At 35.9% G+C, this 19,924-nt stretch overlaps 1 protein-coding gene across 1 annotated transcript; it reads right to left on the minus strand.

Moving 5' to 3' along the window:
- Window positions 1-1,840: 1,840 nt before the first annotated feature.
- LOC149414843 (putative ribosome production factor 1) lies at window positions 1,841-10,701 on the minus strand. The gene is made up of 7 exons (XM_089643479.1): window positions 10,588-10,701; window positions 10,381-10,446; window positions 7,976-8,330; window positions 6,981-7,144; window positions 5,732-5,936; window positions 2,645-2,790; window positions 1,841-2,086 (listed from the first exon to the last, which is right to left on the minus strand). The coding sequence occupies exons 1-7, from the start codon at window positions 10,605-10,607 to the stop codon at window positions 1,909-1,911; spliced, it is 1,134 nt and encodes a 377-aa protein (XP_089499605.1). The 5' UTR covers window positions 10,608-10,701; the 3' UTR covers window positions 1,841-1,908.
- Between the last annotated feature and the right edge of the window lie 9,223 nt (window positions 10,702-19,924).

Raw genomic sequence — 19,924 nt, forward strand, 5'->3', positions numbered from 1 at the left:
TACCATTCGTTATTTCGGCTACTGATATTATACCTAGCTCTCTCATTAAAAATTTAGGCGTATTAGATCTATCAAAAAATTTATATATAAAGATGCAAAAGTCGGTCACTTTGAATACATGTAGGATAACTAGAGATTTTTTAAATATTTATGTTGAGGGATCAGTAGGATTTATAGGCCCAGTTAGGAGTTCTACCGAGCCGAACCCTCTGATATAAAAATATCTGGAGTCGGTGAATTATTTTCCCGTTTGATCTCTGGTGAGTTGACGTGTTGTTCTTGTATTGTTTTGTATTTATTTTGCTTATATAATGCACTTGCATAATGTTGATTGAATAGACGATCATTTGTGGAAAAGTGTGTGGAAGGGTTTAGTTTTTCCTATGGGGAAGATTTAACCCGGACATAAAATTGGAAAAGATAATATTGGATGCCATTAATAAAATCCTTAAATTAGCTTAATCAATAATTCATATTTTGCAATTCTATCGTAACAATCAGTTTAACTTCAAAAATATTTTCTTATTTATTATATGAGAAAAAAGTGAAGTTACAGTTTTCTTACAAATTCTCCAAACAAAACGAATGTGTTTTCGAAATATCGAGTTCTCTCAATTTTTCTATGATTGGAATTTTTTTAAATTAAGTAAAAATGTGGTTAGCGTTTTTGACAACATTTTTCAAGTTTGATGTTAAAATTTTATTATTTAGAAATAGTAATGTTTATTTTAAATGCATTCACCGGAAAGATAATTTTACCTAGTTTCTAAAACAGTGTTTGTTTCTACGGAAAAGTAAAGAATAAGATGTATTTAGGTCATTTGAAATATTGCAAACTGAACAAATGTGTTGATTCTGTACTGAAGGGTACGTATTGAAAGGGTATGTGTTGAAAGTACATCAAATGTATATTCTCATAGCGCCGATAGTCTGAATTCTTGACAAATCAGTTCCAATTTTGAAAATGACACTTAAATTCAAAGCAGATCTGACTTCATTTCACCAGATTTCACACAGGACTAACGTTGAACGATAGCGACCCAAATTTAGGGAACGTAATTTTTATGAAATAAAATTTATTAATTATTTTTTTATAAAACCTAAAAATCAGGACATATGAGGTTGTTGGGAAGTAAGAGCTTCATAGATGCACGCACAGATGGCAGTGCATAGAGCTTGCGTGGAAGTCCGCAAGATGGAGCCAGTGGCCAGTAGTCACCAGGGCCAGTGGGTAGGCTCTCAGAGAAACAGAAACTCACTGTTTCAGATTCGAATTAGCCAGTTACTAGTTAGGTCGACTATCGAGTCACCAATATAATACGAGGAGTATTAATAAATCCCTGATTAATCTAAAAGAACCAATTATTTATAAAACTACTTCCACGACGAGTTGTAGATCTGTTTGTACGAACACAACAGAGGTGAATTCAATTAATATTCAGAGGTACAATGAGCACGGCCGAATATATAAAAGAAAATCTTTATGGCTCAAAGCGTTACTTTTTAATTACGCTGTCGCTCAAGTAGTTATGATCCTGATTCACTCCTTCCTACCTCAAAAGGTAACACGGGGGGAATGATTTCCATCAAGGACTCCTGTGTCAAGTTAATACATACCTCTTCTTTCCTTCCGACCATTCCCATCGCAGCCCAGTCTCTCTTCACGCAAGCATCTGGCATTGTTCCTCCTAACTGTATTTGGCCGGCCAACTAGACGTCTTCCCTCCATTCCTCATTCTAAATAAACGACCAAGCCACGGTAACAACGACTTTTCTATGAAGAACATCAGGGGTTAATATGTTATAACATTGTATAAGGGGATTAAGGATAGAACAAATGAATAATAAAATCTTTTATTAACTCCATTAAGTTGCATAAGATTCTAGGCCCAAAGATATAAACATAATCTAGAGGAAGAACTTCCTTCGACTGGTCTCCATTAGATGTCTCCGACCCTGAATGAGCCACTCATAGTCTCCGTGCTTGGAGTCGAAGGTGCCTTGCTGCACGGAGATCAGTTTCAGGGTGAAGCGGGGACCGAGCTCACGCAGCTTGGCACGCTTCCCGTCCTTGGTGAACTCGTATCTAACAGGAATTGATATGTGGGTTAAATTATTGAACTGGTATCTAACAGGAATTGACATTGGTTAAATTATTGAACTCGTATCTAACAGGAATTGACATGTGAGTTAAGTTATTGGAATAATATATAACAGGACAATTCCCGTGGACGTCGATGTCAATACATGTGGGCCAAATTATTGAACTCGTATCTAACAGGAAATGACATTTGAGTTAAATTATTGGACTAATATTCAACAGGACAATTCCTGTGGACGTCCATGTCAATACATGTGGGTTAAATTATTGAACGCGTATCTAAAAGGAATTGATATGTGGGTTAAATTGTTCAAAAGTAAACAAGATGCCGTGCTTAGTATTTAGCTGTAGATAATGTCTTTATCAGAAGGAATTAGTTTGGATATTCATAATAATCAGTAGTTAAGTATATCACAAACAGTCATAATACAGTTGTTTAGGTATTCAAAACTTGTTTGATATAATCACTAATATTAGCCACATATAGTCATGCCATATAAACTATTTTATTATAATCAGTACATTAGTCACTTCTGGTCATACCTGTGGTGCCTGAAGAAGATGTAATCTCTCTGGTTGTGGAAGGTGACAGCTCTCCGGCCCTTGAATTCGGGTTCGTAGTGAAACAGCGCCCCCAGCATGCGCCCCACCGTGTGCCCCAGTCGTGTTGTGAAGTTGTTCAAGATTACCTGTGAAGAAACAGGCAAATTATAATAAATACCTAAATTGTAAAATGATGAAACCCTTGCTAACAGTCTCACTAGAAACTGGATCTTGCTGGATAACGATGAATCATTAACTTGAATACCTTATAGATCATACAAAAATATTTGTGTCAATGGAAACAGTGTAGAATTTATAGATAAATCATTCGTAGTATTTGTTGCGTTAGCAGACATCAAACTGTGTACTTTTGAGTGCTGACCGTAAAGATATAATTATCAACTCATTCCACCAACATCTCAGAACTAACATTCATTAGCTACATCCCTGTCATTCACTGATATTTATATTTACAAAAACAGTGAACTAAACCAACAAGTTACATTAAAATTTTTCAGGGAATTGGTAGTTAAACTTAAAGGTTATGTGGAAATTATTCAGATTTCCTCCGAGGCAGTTAACTAACCTAAAGTCATCCCAGGTACATCAACATTAGTATTTGATTCTACGTCTAGGAATCAAAAGCATGTATTGCGAAATTATCCAACACATAGAATGCAATGTCAGCCAAGATATAAAGTTTGGATAAGACACCATTCGGAAGGTTTGAGTTGCAAAGCATAAATGGCTTTGATAGTACGTAGTTTTAATAGTTTTCGATAGATGTCACACTTCTTAACACATTGTCGTCGGGACACGGCATTTGACTGTCCCTGTCGACTGTCGGTCAACTGCGGGACACGGCAAATGACGTTTTTGTCGACTGTCGGTCTTTGGCGGGAAACGGCATTATACGGGTTTGTTATCAGCGTGAAATAAAACGCCTTAAAGGGTAATTTGCTACCTGGGTGCTAGGCGACAGTCTGTCGACATTATTTGAGATGCCTTGTCCGGATTGTCTAGTGTTCCGCTTTTAAAGGCGTCGCCACAAATCTAGAGCTTTTATGCGATCTCAATCTCCAGTTTAGTTTGAGTCATTTCACGTATTGGACTATTTTTCATACCGCTTGCACTGTTTGGTATTTTATTATTTGAATATATTAGCATCGTATAGGACTTTATCCCTACAAAAATTAATTTTATTTTTTGTTTACTCAATTGTCATTGTTGTTATATACAAGCATATACTTGGAGGAATTTATGTGATACATGCACTTATAGTGTGTAATGGAATATCAACATATGAAGTGTACTGATTCCTTGAAAGAATAAATACTATGATTCATAAGTGGAATGGGCTCTTCAATTAGGCGAGGCAACCGCAAAAGACTCTTTTTTGACAAGAAGCAATTAAACTTATGAGTTATTGAGTGTTCGCACTTCGGCCTTAGGCGACACTGTGCAATATTTACGCGATCAGATTTCACACAACCAGCGATTGTAAAATTGCGGGCATGGAAAATATATATTATTATTTATTATATAAATATATGATATGAATAAACATGTTATCTTTTACATGGAATTCTCAAATATTGAATGCTATTTACTAAATTAATATCAGTTTTTTATATTCAGCTTTGAAATGTGGTGAAATTATGATATAATCAAAGCAATTATAATTTATTTTTGATGATCAAATGTCATATCTGATTTCTTTGAAAATTTCAATCGAAAATATTATTTTGTTTAGAAATTGTGTCAATTTTAAGAAAGCGATATATTTTTGCGCTAATCGCGAAAAACACCCGCTATAGGCTAGAGTCTATTGTTTGAAGCGCCCGACTACAATGTGTTAAGATAAAAACAGGGTCTACCGACATTACAGGCCAACAGATTATAATAACACTACTTGAGCATAATGACTTCCTTGCTGTCCTCTTCTCTCTACAGGTTATGATAATACAATTCATTTAGACACGTTATTGTCTCACAAAATTAACACAAAACGTGGCAAATAATGAGCATTTACGTTTCCAGTAAATTCTTAATTCAAACATTGTTCATGTATGACAAAGAGAGACACAAGTGTGTGTATGAACCAAATAGATATAGGACGGGGCTGCATTTTCATATTTAAAAGTATCGATGGAGAGTTCATCCCACATCACGTTAATGAGATAACCCTGCAGTTACTGGCTTACACTGAGAGGAATACAGAACGTTATATGAGGCGACCTACTGCCAGTAGGCTGTCCTTCTCATCTCTTTCCATACTCATGTGTTAATACATCCGCTATCTCACTTTTTCTAATGGCGCTTAATAAAATCTTCGAGAAAGAATTGAAATAATACAAATCAAATGTTATTCCTTGGCTTTTTTGCTTTTGCCATGGACATCATAATTAATAGACTTGTCCTCACATGAAATCTGGGTATTATTTCGACGAGCTGGAGGGTTCCGAAAATGCTTTGAATAAACTATGACATTAGTTTTATAACGATCACCGAAGAACGCACATTAAAATAAGCAGACCATGCGCAGAAAAATAAAGTTCACTAAAGTAAGGCAAAGGTTTGCAGCGCTGTCCACTGTACGACTTTTCTGCGCAGGATGTCAATGTTCGTTCCTAAACGAATCGCCTGGCGCAGCGAAGCTAAAATTAATTGAGATAGGTAAATTATAACACATTTGTAAAACAAAATAGTATAACAAAATATTAAATTTATTGACAAATCACCGAAAACGGGATGCGCAAGTTGGTTTGTTTCCCTTTCCCTGATTGGCTTGAGTATTAATTTGAATGTCTATGGTTTGCCATGTAATGAAAAATGTCTATGGTTTGTCATCACTCATTTAAGCAATTTGGTTAGAGATAGGACACAACCGCGACATGCGACAATTTAATACTACATAAATCGAAATAATCAAAAGTACAACAATTGGCGTTTCTTTCGGTTGCCACTTGGGAGATCTCTAGAACGTGTCTATAATTTGTAATGTCATTGGATAAAAGTGAATAAAGACACATGCTTGAGTGATGGCCGTGTTTTCAATCTCCTACAATCCAAGAAGTTTATATCTACCTCAGGTCTGTGGTGAGATATTTCCCGGTAATTCTTCTTCATCTCCTTGGTGATCTTGCAATTGGTCAGTTTAAAGTGTGCCGTGGGTCCATTGGGGAGGTGGATGAGCAGGAAGCCGTTGGGCTGCTTCTGATCTTCGTTGACTATCACAATGTCGGTGTACTCCTTGGCGATGGCGGACTTGACTATCTTCTTGACAGCCGACCTGCACAAAAGAATATTATGTTAACGTTTTATTTATTTCTAGCTGTCGTATACTCGGCGTTTCTCAGGGTTAGGGGCCGTTCAAGTATTAAGTAAGCAGATTTATTACAATTATTTACCCCCCTCTTCCCCCTTGTCACCAAAAGTAAGCAAAGCTCTTACCCCCCCCTCCCATGCTTACGTAAAAATTGGTACCTATATGCATTTTTCTGTTAATGTATTCTGTTTTTTAAGCGAGTACCTAAACGTAATAATTATTTGTGGGAATCCCCGAATATGTATTCGATTTTCAAACATAGACAATGTGTGGGTTGCCAATGTGTAAAAAAAAAATAACTACTGCTGAGCAGTGCTGACGTAATCACTATCTCGACCCCCCCACCCCCCCATGTCATCAAAAATAAGCAAAGCAAAGACCCCCCTGCCCCTCTATAGTGCTTACATAATACTTGAACGGCCCCTTATGAATGATTTGAAGTAAACTTTTGAAGTTGTGAATTCTGTTAAACTGGGTGAAATTGAATGGGGGAAATAACACTTTTTTTAGAAAAAAAAAGTTTAAAGTTAGGTTGAGTGCGCAAGTAAATTTTATTTAATAAAAATGTGTTAATTTAAAACAATATATGTATTGTGTGGTTGCGGTTTGTTCCGATGTGGTAGATACTCTCAGTATCGCCCCGGTGAAAGATCACCAAGCTCAATCTTACTTGCACAAACTCTAATTTGCAAAAGAAGACTGAATAACGGTATACAGCGCAAACGGCTTGCATGAACATTCATTTGTGCAAACTAAAATTTGCACAAGTAAGCAAATATGGCTAAACTGTACAATGCCCAAACAGCTTAAACAATTCAAATGAGTGCGAATTTTGCAGAGACTGTTTGTGCATGCATGTCACTGTTGTATAATGTAATTTAATTTAGAACAAACTGATTGCGCATGCAGGTCGCTACATGTAGACGGACCTTATACAGAAGACGGAAAGGTTACGATAGAACTACGCATAGAGTGGCACTATCATTAGATAGAGTTTAGCGGCATTACCTTCTTCTGAACCTGTACTCCGAATTAGGGATGATCCTCGTAAGCTCCTTGCCGAATATCCTGGTCTTCCTCAGTGGGTTGTCAGAGAATGTGATGAGCACCTTGGGGGCGTAAGAGTTCTCGTAATACGCAGCCATCTCGTCAACCTCCATGTCTTTTTTGGCCTGGAAAACACAGTCTTGTTAAATATATACATCTTCTTCCTTTCATCCTATTTGGGCCATGGACCAATCGCATCATGAGGAGTCCCTAACCTGCGCTACTCCAGCGGCCTCCATCGAAAGCAGGCCTTCTCCTGGCACAGGCTCAGGAGTTGTTTCTATCAACTGAGGCTGGGGCGGCCCACTGAACATCTTCCCTTTGGAAAAGCACTCAGATTTTCTAACATTCTCAATACATGACAAAGCCACCTCAATTGAGCTATTTCCACTTGGCAATAAAATCGAAATAAACGACTATTTAAAGATTTGTGTGGGCTTGATGAAGTCATCAGTAACAGACGCATGTTTTTTTTTGTTTTTACTGCACAAAACTGCATTTCACTTTATTTAATGTTACAAAGAGTTAAATTATTCCCGACCCGGACAAAACACTTTTACTAATGGTCTGTAGACAATAATGACTGCTTGTTACTATTTTATAGGAGAGAAGAAGAAGGAATCCAGTCGGCGAGGCTTTTTATAATCTAACCAAGTAAAACACATTGACAAGCTAATTGTAAACAAACACTGTCAAAGAAAGCCAATTGATAAGGCAAAACATCTGTTTTATCTGTTAGCCTTAGTTTTACCTCTGACCGCTAGGTGCTAGGCAGGAGCCTGTAAAGTAACTGGTGGTGAACTTTGATAATGGTTCGTACATTTTTAACAGAATGTATCCTAAAAATAATGGCTGACCTTACATTAAAACCCAATGTATTCTCACCCTGGTGACAGACCACCATTCAGAATGGAAACGTTGCTTATGTACATTGGAAAATATTTTTTAAAAAGTACCTCTTCATGTTCATCAGCTTCAATATTATCAATAGTCGTCTCATCCTTTTCCCTCAAGCTTTCAATGGTGTGCGGCTTCTCTGGCTCTATCCCCTCTTTCCTCCGCTGCACCCTGGCTGCCTTCTTCTCTTTCCTCTTTTCCTTCATCAGCTTCATGCCCTTGGCGCTGCGGACTTGCTTGTTCTTGATGTGGCTGAAGTTGGTGTCGGTGGGCATGCGAGGTTCCACCAGTGATTCTTCCTCCGGATCCATTTCAAAGTCACTGTCTTCCATTTTTACCAGCATGTCCTCTTTACTATCTTTTAAATCATCATCTAAGTTTTTGGTGTCTTCGGCGACAAAATCTTCATTGTTTCTGTAAGAATAGGAGGTAGATGTCAATTATCGAAAAATTTAAAACAAAAATTGAAATGATAACACACACAGAAAACCAAAAATAAAATTAATCTCTGTACTACAATGAAATGCGAAGTCAAATTAAAGTCAAGGTAATGTAGTTTTTTACCAGTAACATTGTACATTGAATGGAATCTTGTTTAGCAACTCTGGGCATTGAATATTATTCTTAACTACTTTAAACAGGAATAGTGCATCCTAATGATGCCTCCGTACACTCAGTGAATCAATTCTAAAGTATGAAGCTGCCTCTGCATTATTATTAAATCTTACAAATGACTTGTAACAAAGATATTTTAGGAATTTGTTTTGAATTGCTTCGATTTTGTTTATGTGGATTTTGTAAAATGGAGACCAAACAACTGTTGCAAACTCCAAATGACTTCGTACATAGGCCAAAGTAGAGTTGCTGAATGATATCGATGCTATTAAAAAGTTTTGTGTTTCTTATGATGAAGCCTAACATTTTAGCAGCTTTATTTGTGATTTGATGTATATGAAGGTTATATTGTAGTTTACTATCAAGGGTTATTCCGAGATCACGAATATCTGAGACTGTTGCAATGTTGTTGTTGTTTAAAGAATAATTAAATCATATTTTATTTTTATTTCTCGAAAAGACAATGTGATGACATTTTGAAACATTTAGATATAGTTGATTTTGTTATGTTTATCTATGTTTGTATCCCCATTTTTTTCAGATCATTTTCATGTTTGATTTCAATTATTTTTTCCCCAGTTTCTTTGCGGACAAGCAATTTGCTAGATTTGAACCACACGAATTGGCAGAGGGTTTCTTTGGCCTTTTGCTTCGTTTTCCATAAGAGTTCCTTGAAATAAGAAGAAAGGACTTCACTTAGAAAAATGGGAGAATTTGTATTTAAGGTTTTGGCCGCATTTTTTAGAGATAGCTTCGATTCTCTTGTTTTTTAGGTTGTGGAAGGTAATGTGTAGTTTATCCGGGTTGTTCCGTCTGCGATCTACCACTTAGCAGACATTACTAGGAAACATATCATAGGTAACCAACATGAAATATCTTATTCCTGTATATTGTTTCATCTCCGTAAATCATGTACTTTTGTTTCTATAATATAAAATAAAATAAAATGCAAATAAAATATCAGTGAATCGACCTCGTTATAACAGTCAACAATTATATGAAGATAAGCCTGAACTAAAATACTATAGCCGCGAATTCGCTATTGCCGTGATCGTTTTAACCAAGTTCAACTTTATTACATCCGTAAACTGCATACACAGAAACCACTTTGTATTTTAATATTTTTTTTACCAATATTGATCACAATGCAAATAAATTCTATATGCCGCCATTGAGAGGAACGTCAACATCAAAATACTACATTAGCGCCTCTAGCGGCCAGTGTTATTGATGTTGCCAACATTTTACTGGAGTTGGACGTATTATTAATATTGTAGGGTAGTTGTTAAAATGTAGTATTCGCCGCAACTTTGAAGTACGTAAATGCTGCCCGGTGTAATTTCGTTCGTTCACACTTTTTCTTTGAATGTCTTTCTTTGTCGTATGTCAAAAACGTTTGAATTAAGAATTTACTGGGAACATAAGATTGTTACTTGCCACACTTTGGGTTAATTTTGTGAGAAAATAATTTCTATTAGTATCGTAACGTATCTGTGAGAAGTTTGGGTAATTATTTACCTACGACTACCGTTTGAGAAAATATTCCGTACATGTTAGGTTAGGTTGGATTAGGTAGACTTAAATCACAAACCAGTCTATACAAACCTAGCGTAGCCCACAAACTACTTGAAAACTGGGATATAACTCTAAAGGGGACGCGAGCAGGCGTTATTAAAGGGGCAATTTTTTGTAGTAGTAAAAACGGTAGTCGTAGGTAAATATTTACCGAAGTTTGCAATAACATTCAATGGGATATGATAACATTCTGGTTACAAAAACCAACAAATTTCAAAACAAAAGTATGGTTAATTAGTCACAAGTTATTAAACATAACAAATCTAAGACGTACCGATCTTTTTGGATATTTTCTTCCACTGCATCTGAGACTTCGTCGTCTGAGCTATCGACCACCATCCTGAAACAAATTGTTAGTTAGTTACAATGCCCGATCCACAAAAGTAGGGTTAGTTATTTCGACAAGTCGTTTAGCTAATTTGGACGGCAAAATTGTAGCTTTGATTTATTATAAAGACACCACTAATGGGTTTATACGCACTTAGCTCGAAGAGGCGGCATGTTATATCAATTTAATTAAATGTTTTTAAATTAATATATCTAAACGTCAAAAACACGAGTTTCAAAAAACTTGTCGACAAACAATATTTTCGTCTATGGAAAACTTAACTTTTGACATTTTTGATTACGTGGGGCTAGAATCGCTAGAAAGACCTCAGACAAGTCAGATTCTGTAACAAAGAAATACAAAATATATTAACCCACAGGCCTCTGCCATTGTCTGGTTTTATGAGGGATTTTATGCGTATTTAAATCAAAATAAAATCCAAATATATTGAACATTTCGGAACGTCTCCAAAAAATGTATTGAAAAGATAATGAAATACGAGTTTAAATTGTATTATTTGTAGTATATAAATATATATAAACTGGTCGGTGGTCGAGTTGACATCGCGTTTGGTTCCCACCCAGGCGTAGTGTGTTCAATTCCTCGGCTGGCTAAGTCCTCCATCACAACACAAGCAACATTTTCAGCTTACTGTGGTGGTAGTAGGAGATTTTAAAATATTTTCAGGTTATTCGTAACCTGGGAATGTTTGTCTTTCTTTAAAAAAAAAATAAAAAATATTATTTTAACGTTTTTTTCCCTTTTGGGAACAATTCATATGGTCTCACGAGAATCGTTGTAACTTCCTTATTATTATGGTGTGAAATATTATCTAAACGGTGTTAGATAAAGAAAATGCCACGCTTTATATTCAAATCTAGAAGTTAACCACAGAAGAATTAAAAATGTAAACCTTTATGTAACGACCGAAAACTTATGAGACTATGTCATTTTTTTATTCATTATTTTTTACATGAAACGACAAAAAAATATGACTATTACTTTTGTAATACAATTATAACAAAATTATAAATTATATTTTTCTGCTTCAAGAAAATTTTAAATTTTTAAAATAGTTTTTTGGGCCAAAGAATGAATGGCTGAACGCAATTATATTGTGTATGGTAGCAAATTTTTTTTTAATAGCCTTGAGTTTTTCTTCCTTGTCTATCATCACTGCTCCGTAGGCCTATATCTGTGGTTAAGTAGTAAAAACTTTTCCATACAAAAAGTCCGAAGATATCGATCTAGTGGATGGTTTATTTATGGTGAGTGGTTTATCTAAGGTAGAACCGCTCGGTTTTGGAACCGGTCGGTTTGACGTAAAAATATTAAGGCGTTAAATATTAAAAATGTGAAATAATTAATAATATAATCTAAACAAACCTTTAATCAGAATTACTTGAGAGTCGCACAGGTATCCTGATTTTACGTCTGTGACCGGTACTCACTATTTCAGTTTTTCGATATCTATATTAAAGGTTAGCAAAACTACAAAACATTTCCGCATTTTTCACATTTGTTTACCGCTGGACTACGTTGTGACTGCTCAACCATTCTAATAAAACTTCCTCCTTTCTAATAACTTTAAAAAAAACAATAAACCAAAAGAACAACAATTACACGACATAATAATATTTTTCGTCCCGCCGCACAGTGGGCTGAAAATCGCCTTTCATAGACACAGAGACTTGAATTTTCAAGGGTATTTTTTTGGCTTGAAATGGATTGTGCTGATCAATGATGCGTTATGCTATAAAAAAATATGCAAATGTGCTATGCTATAAAATTTCGTATGAAACAATTGCGCGTACAAATGAAGGAGTTATCATTTTTTAAGAAAAATTTGTATGGCACTGACATTAAAAATGATCCCTGGAATCATAAGGTTGGCCATTATATCCATACACACAGATATACCACTATTTATTTGTATTTTTTGACATACTTCGTATTGTGGCGCAACTTGCGTTTTATTTTTTAAATCCTCAAAGTTGTAAAATAATCTTTTTTTATGTTGATGATTCATTATAATGCTTAAATGCTTAACATATGAGTATGCTTTGTATAGTTTACAATATTTTATTTACACTGCAAACAAAAACAGTTTAAACAGGCGTTTCACACCTAATGAGATGGCCAGTAACCTGAAATCCTGTTTGATGCGATGCAAGTTTCAAGGAGCAATACGATGCGATGTGATGCGATACGATGCGATGTGATGCGAGGCGATGCGATGCGATGCGATGCGATTTTTCAAGGCGCTGTAAATAGGCCCCTAGTAAAACATGATACCGCAATCTACACTACTTCTTAGCTAGGCAGCTAACCTGAACTCGAGATTAAAGGCGCAATCGACACACGCCTACCAAAACATGATCCCGCAATCTAGACTACTTCTTAGACGCTAACCTGAACTCGAGATTAAAGGCGCAATCGACACACGCTAACCAAAACATGATCCCACAATCTACACTACTTCTTAGCTAAGCAGCAAACCTGAACTCGAGATTTAAGGCGCAATCGACACACGCCTAACAAAACATGATCCCACAATCTACACTACTTCTTAGAAGCTAACCTGAACTCGAGGTTAAAGGCGCAATCGACACATGCCTACCAAAACATGATCCCGCAATCCACACTACTTCTTAGCTAAGCTACTAAGCTGAACTCGAGATTAAAGGCGCAATCGACAGACGCCTACAGAATCATGATCCCGCAATCTACACTACTTCTAAGCTACGCTTCTTACCTGAACTCGAGATTAAAGGCGCAATCGACACACGCCTACCAAAACATGATCCTGCAATCAACACTTCTTCTTAGCTAAGCTACTAACCTGAACTCGAGATTAAAGGCGCAATCGACACACGCCTACAGAAACATGATTTCGCAATCTACACTACTTATTAGCAGAGCTACTAACCTGAACTCGAGATTAAAGGCGCAATCGACACACGTCTACCAAAACATAATCCTGCAATCTACACTACTTCTTAGAAGCTAACCTGAACTCGAGATTAAAGGCGCAATCGACACACGCTTACCAAAACATGATCCCGAAATCTACACTACTTCTTAGCTAAGCAGCTAACCTGAACTCGATATTAAAGGCGCAATCGACACACGCTTACCAAAACATGATCCCGCAATCTACACTACTTCTTTGCCAAGCAGCTAACCTGATCTCGAGATTAAAGGCGCAATCGACACACGCCTTCAGAAACATGATCCCGCGATCTACACTACTTCTTAGCTAAGCTACTCACCTGAACTGAAGATTAAAGGCGCAATCGACACACGCCTACCAAAACATGATCCTGCAATCAACACAACTTCTTAGCTAAGCTACTAACCTGAACTCGAGAAAAAAGGCGCAATCGACACACGTCTACCAAAACATGATCCTGCAATCTACACAACTTCTTAGAAGCTAACCTGAACTCGAGATTAAAGGCGCAATCGACACACGCTTACCAAAACATGATCCCGAAATCTACACTACTTCTTAGCTAAGCAGCTAACCTGAACTCGAGATTAAAGGCGCAATCGACACACGTCTACCAAAACATAATCCCGCAATCTACACTACTTCTTTGCCAAGCAGCTAACCTGATCTCGAGATTAAAGGCGCAATCGACACACGCCTTCAGAAACATGATCCCGCGATCTACACTACTTCTTAGCTAAGCTACTCACATGAACTGAAGATTAAAGGCGCAATCGACACACGCCTACCAAAACATGATCCCAGAATCTACACTACTTCTTAGCTAAGCTACAAACCTTAAATCAAGATTAAAGGCGCAATCGACACACGCCTACAGAAAAATGATCCCGCAATCTACACTTCTTCTTAGCTAAGCTACTCACCTGAACTGAAGATTAAAGGCGCAATCGACACACGCCTACCAAAACATGATCCCGGAATCTACACTAGTTCTTAGCTAAGCTACAAACCTTAACTCAAGATTAAAGGCGCAATCGACACACGTCTACCAAAACATGATCCTGCAATCTACACTACTTCTTAGAAGCAAACCTGAACTCGAGATTAAAGGCGCAATCGACACACGCTTACCAAAACATGATCCCGCGATCTACACTACTTCTTAGCTAAGCTACAAACCTGAACTCGAGATTAAAGGCGCAATCGACACACGCCTACCAAAACATGATCCCGAAATCTACACTACTTCTTAGAAGCTAACCTGAACTCGAGATTAAAGGCGCAATCGACACACGCCTACAGAAACATGATCCCGCAATCTACACTACTTCTAAGCTACGCTTCTTACCTGAACTCGAGATAAAAGGCGCAATCGACACACGCCTACCAAAAAATGATCCCGCAATCTACACTACTGCTTAGCTAAGCTACTAACCTGAACTCGAGATGAAAGGCGCAATCGACACACGCCTCCTAAAACATGATCCCGCAATCTACACTACTTCTTAGAAGCTAACCTGAACTCGAGATTAAAGGCGCAATCGACACACGCCTACCAAAACATGATCCCGCAATCTACACTACTTCTTAGACGCTAACCTGAACTCGAGATTAAAGGCGCAATCGACACACGCCTACCAAAACATGATCCCGCAATCTACACTACTTCTTAGCTAAGCTACTAACCTGAACTCGAGATGAAAGGCGCAATCGACACACGCCTCCTAAAACATGATCCCGCAATCTACACTACTTCTTAGAAGCTAACCTGAACTCGAGATTAAAGGCGCAATCGACACACGCCTACCAAAACATGATCCCGCAATCTACACTACTTCTTAGAAGCTAACCTGAACTCGAGATTAAAGGCGCAATCGACACACGCCTACCAAAACATGATCCCGCAATCTACACTACTTCTTAGCTAAGCTACTAACCTGAACTCGAGATGAAAGGCGCAATCGACACACGCCTCCTAAAACATGATCCCGCAATCTACACTACTTCTTAGAAGCTAACCTGAACTCGAGATTAAAGGCGCAATCGACACACGCCTACCAAAACATGATCCCGCAATCTACACTACTTCTTAGACGCTAACCTGAACTCGAGATTAAAGGCGCAATCGACACACGCCTACCAAAACATGATCCCGCAATCTACACTACTTCTTAGCTAAGCTACTAACCTGAACTCGAGATGAAAGGCGCAATCGACACACGCCTACCAAAACATGATCCCGCAATCTAGACTACTTCTTAGACGCTAACCTGAACTCGAGATTAAAGGCGCAATCGACACACGCCTACCAAAACATGATCCCGCAATCTACACTACTTCTTAGTTAAGCTACTAACCTGAACTCGAGATTAAAGATTCAAATTCAAAAAAATATTTATTGCACAAAAATACAGAGTACAAAGGTTATAGCTTATAGGTTACAAATACAAATTATAATACATAACCCAACAATTACATGTTAACAAATGTATGTAAATAAACATTAAAAAACATAGGTATTTAATTAATGTAAGGTATTCATTTAAGGTGAAGTGACATTTGTTTAAGAAAAATGTTTTTAGTGATGATTTAAATTTTAGTATGTCGGTTATTTGTTTGATGCTACGTGGAAGGTTGTTATATACTTTAATGGCCATATAGTGTGGTCCTTTTTGAAATATATTTTTGTTTGCTTTTGGGATTAATAAGTTTTCTGTGAACATTGTAGCGTGTTTATGTGTTGAGTTTTTTTGTGGTAACTTTTCTGGAGATGATGATTGAATTTTACAGTACATGCTTCTCCGAGTAAAACTACATATTGATTTAGCATCTAATATTGTAATAATAATTTAATTTATTTCATCTTATTAATAAAATATCTCAATATAGATTTTTAGCGTAGATAGGCATCGCACTAATTGGAAATTTCCATTCCTTAACATTACCTGGTAACGATTCTACGGTAGTGCTTTGACCGTCCTACTATGAAGATATTCCTGTTTTAGTACAGTTACATTTAGATTTATTATGCCAAAAATAAATTTAAAAAAATACTGTGATAAAAAATAAGACAGAAAACAAACATTTTGAAATTGTTACATTCAGTGTAATACTGAAAGAAGCCTAAGAAAGCAACTATGAAATCGCAATAAGGGCCATCGCATTTAACAAGAACCCTATCCGAGAATTATTGTTGTTTGATTTTATTTTAATAAGTTTTTCATTTAAAAAAGGTTAACATAAAAATTTATATTAAATGTAAAAATAATTAAAACATCTCAAAATACTCAAAACGATGAAAATTTACTTACACCTCTTAATCACCTTATTAATCTCAGTCTGACCAAAGGCATATTTCCCACATATTATAAATAAATCTCTAATATCGCCTATCTTTAAAAATGGCGACCCACAAAATGCCTCAAATTATAGACCGATATCTCTAATACCGAATATAGCAAAAAATGTTGAAAATATTGTGAAAAAACAATTTGTAGATTTTCTGGAGGAAAATAAAATATTACACCGCAATCATTACGGCTTCATAAAAACAAAAAGCACACAAGATGTAATAGCAAATGTTACATCACTTACATACTCAGCACTTGATGAAGGCAATAAATGCGCAGGAATTTTTATAGACCTAAGAAAGGTATTTTGATAGTAACTCTCACGTAAAGCTTATTAAAAAACTTAATTTAATAACATCAATGATAAAGCCGCCCAGTGGATAGAAAGTTATTTGACAAATCGCCCACAATACGTTAAAATTAATGACACGACTAGCGACCAAGAAACGTCAAATTTTGGTATCCCACAAGGCACAGTTCTCGGACAGGTAATTTTCATTTTATATGTAAATGACATATTTGTTCAACCATTACATGGAAAAATTGTCTCTTATGCGGATGATACAGTCCTTATAGTTAAAGAAAGAATTTTGGAAAATATTAATTTAAAAGACACAGAAGATATAAATAATCTAAAACTATGGTTTGACTATAACCTTCTGTCGTTAAATAGTGAAAAACATATGTCATCCCCTTTGAAATAAATACCAGCAGCACAACTCCAAATCTTCAAATAACCTACATGATCATTCTCTCACATAAAACGACGCTAACATTTGTGGACAAACATGCTCATTTCTGAAAACAACTGATAAAATTACATATCTAGGAATAATCATTGATAAAAACCTAAAATGGAAACATCACATCTGCCATACAATAAAGAAAATTAGGAAATCAATTTATATATTCTCACGAATCAGAAATTTCTTATCAACGTAAAATCTATTCTCAATATAAATATTATGCATTAATAATAATAATAATAATTGGATGACTTGTATACCGCCGTTTTTGTGCAAAATCATCTCAAGGGCGCTGTACAAACTTATAATACATTCATAGTGATCTATGTTATTACTTAACTATTTATGGAGATAATATACAGTACAATACTTACCTGGTAAGTCACTTGAGATTAACACTTAATTAACATTATCTAATTGTTTATTAGCGAAATTTAGATACAGGATTTAGGACATAATTGGAAAATTGAATATAACTGGACTTTCTCTTAGGAATGGTATATTTAATTTAAGGGTACGACAACTTAAAAAGGTAAGTTTTTAGTTTAGACCTGAATTCTGTTGGACTTGTTGTGGATCTTAGTTCCGGAGGGAGTTTATTCCAAGCCTTCGGCCCAGATACTCCGAAAGCGCGATCACCAAACTTAGTATTTCGCTTGCGCATAGGTTCTATCAGTCTGCCTATCGCTGATGATGTTGCTGATCTAAGACTTGACTGCCTCAGACCAGTGTTTTCCGGGACGCATAGTTCAGAGATGTAGGGTGGGGCCATTTCATTGATGGATTTAAATACCATCCAGCACAATTTTTACTGGATTCTTTCAGGGCACTTGAACCAGTGAAGGTGTTCTGAAATGTTCGAAGATTTTGAAACCCCGGTTATGAACCTTGCTGCTGCATTAAACACTGATTGAAGTTTGTCAATTTGATATTTTAGAAGGCTAGCATAAATGCCGTTGCAGTCTGTTCTGCAGTATGCCATTATCAGTTGGGGAGCAGCTTACAAAACTAGCCTGACCCCCATAGAAATTGTTCAAAAAGTCATAATAAAAATAATACTAAATAAACCTCCAGACTTCCCCACTGAACGCGTATTCAAAGAATTCAAAGTTCCTACATTTAAATACTTATTTACGAAAATTTTAATTATTCAAATTATAAAAAAAAGATAAATACTCATTCATAGCTGAAAATCGAACCAGACTTAAATATATATTTGCATGCCCTAAACTACACACTTCTTTTCACCAACACCATTATACCCACCAAGGAAAACATTTCTTTAATAAATTCCCAGAAGAAATTAGAAGCATTAATGATAAAAAAAACAAATATTGAACTAAGTATATAAAAAAAAATATTTTAGGGAAATCGTTAACAAAAAAACTGATTCCCCTAGTTTCACTTGAAAATCTCACAAATTATCCTACTATACTCTATTTATCCTCCATAATGTATATTTTTTCTTCCTTCCAAATACAATAATTTGTATGGATTTTTATTTTGTAATTTTTTTTACTTTATATCCTAGTTATATTATTTTTTCGCAAATGTACACTCCTCTTCCATCCACAAGCAAATGCTTTTAATGGAAGTGTAGTATAAATTAAAACAGTATGACTTGTAAACATTGTATATTTATTGTAAAAAAACACAAATAATAAACAAATGGAATATCAGAGTGGAAGATACTACCAGTATCGCCCTGGTGTAAGACCACCATTCAGAATTGAAACGTTGCTCCAAATGGCTTTAGCCGTGTTTAGTGACTAGATCTGAATAGCCAGGTACTTCCCCACCTTCCTCTTTCCCTTCCCCACTTACCTTCAGCCTCACAACATCCCCCAATTGGGGATGCCATAGTCTCACTGGCTCCAGACGGGAGCAGTTGGGACTCTTGTGAGGTATTCACTATAAAAAAAAAAAAATACAAAAAAAAAAAATACAAAAAAAATCACTACAACTAATAATTATACAAATGTATGTCGGTATGTCCCGATCGGTGGCCGAGTTGATATCGCGTTTGAGTCCCACCCAGGCGTAGTGTGTTGAAAATACAAGTATATAATATTTACATTATCACATAAGGTTGTACAAAAAGAATGAATACATAATTGTACTAATTGTCGCAAGGGGTCTGAATTGGGGTTTGAATATTATAAAAATTCCAATACTAGAACCAACAATTATTTTCGCTACCCTTTAAATAAATTTACTATGACTAGGTATATTTCTACGATAAAAAATATTTTTACTTTAATTACTACTTTTTTAGTTATAGTTACAATTAACACAAGAGTAGGTAGAAATACTATTTAAGTTGATTAATCATTCAAATGTTTTATGTTATTTCTGTACCAGTTTTAAAAAAAACTTTATCTTTGTTACCTTAAACTTATGTAAAATACGTTATTTATAAAACGTCTACCCTGTATAGTTTT

The sequence above is a fragment of the Hesperophylax consimilis genome, chromosome 19 (genome assembly GCF_061612785.1).
Source record: "Hesperophylax consimilis isolate HC1 chromosome 19, BYU_Hcon_1.0, whole genome shotgun sequence".
NCBI lineage: Eukaryota > Metazoa > Arthropoda > Insecta > Trichoptera > Limnephilidae > Hesperophylax > Hesperophylax consimilis.

Bases quoted from the DNA above. Each gene is read 5' to 3' on its own strand.
- LOC149414843 (XM_089643479.1), bottom strand. From the start codon at position 10,607: ATGCCGCCTCTTCGAGCTAA. The intron at 8,331-10,380 runs GTACGTCTTAGA...CTATTCTTACAG, and splicing joins GAAAATATCCAAAAAGATCG to AAACAATGAAGATTTTGTCG. The intron at 5,937-6,980 runs GTAATGCCGCTA...TCTTTTGTGCAG, and splicing joins GAGTACAGGTTCAGAAGAAG to GTCGGCTGTCAAGAAGATAG.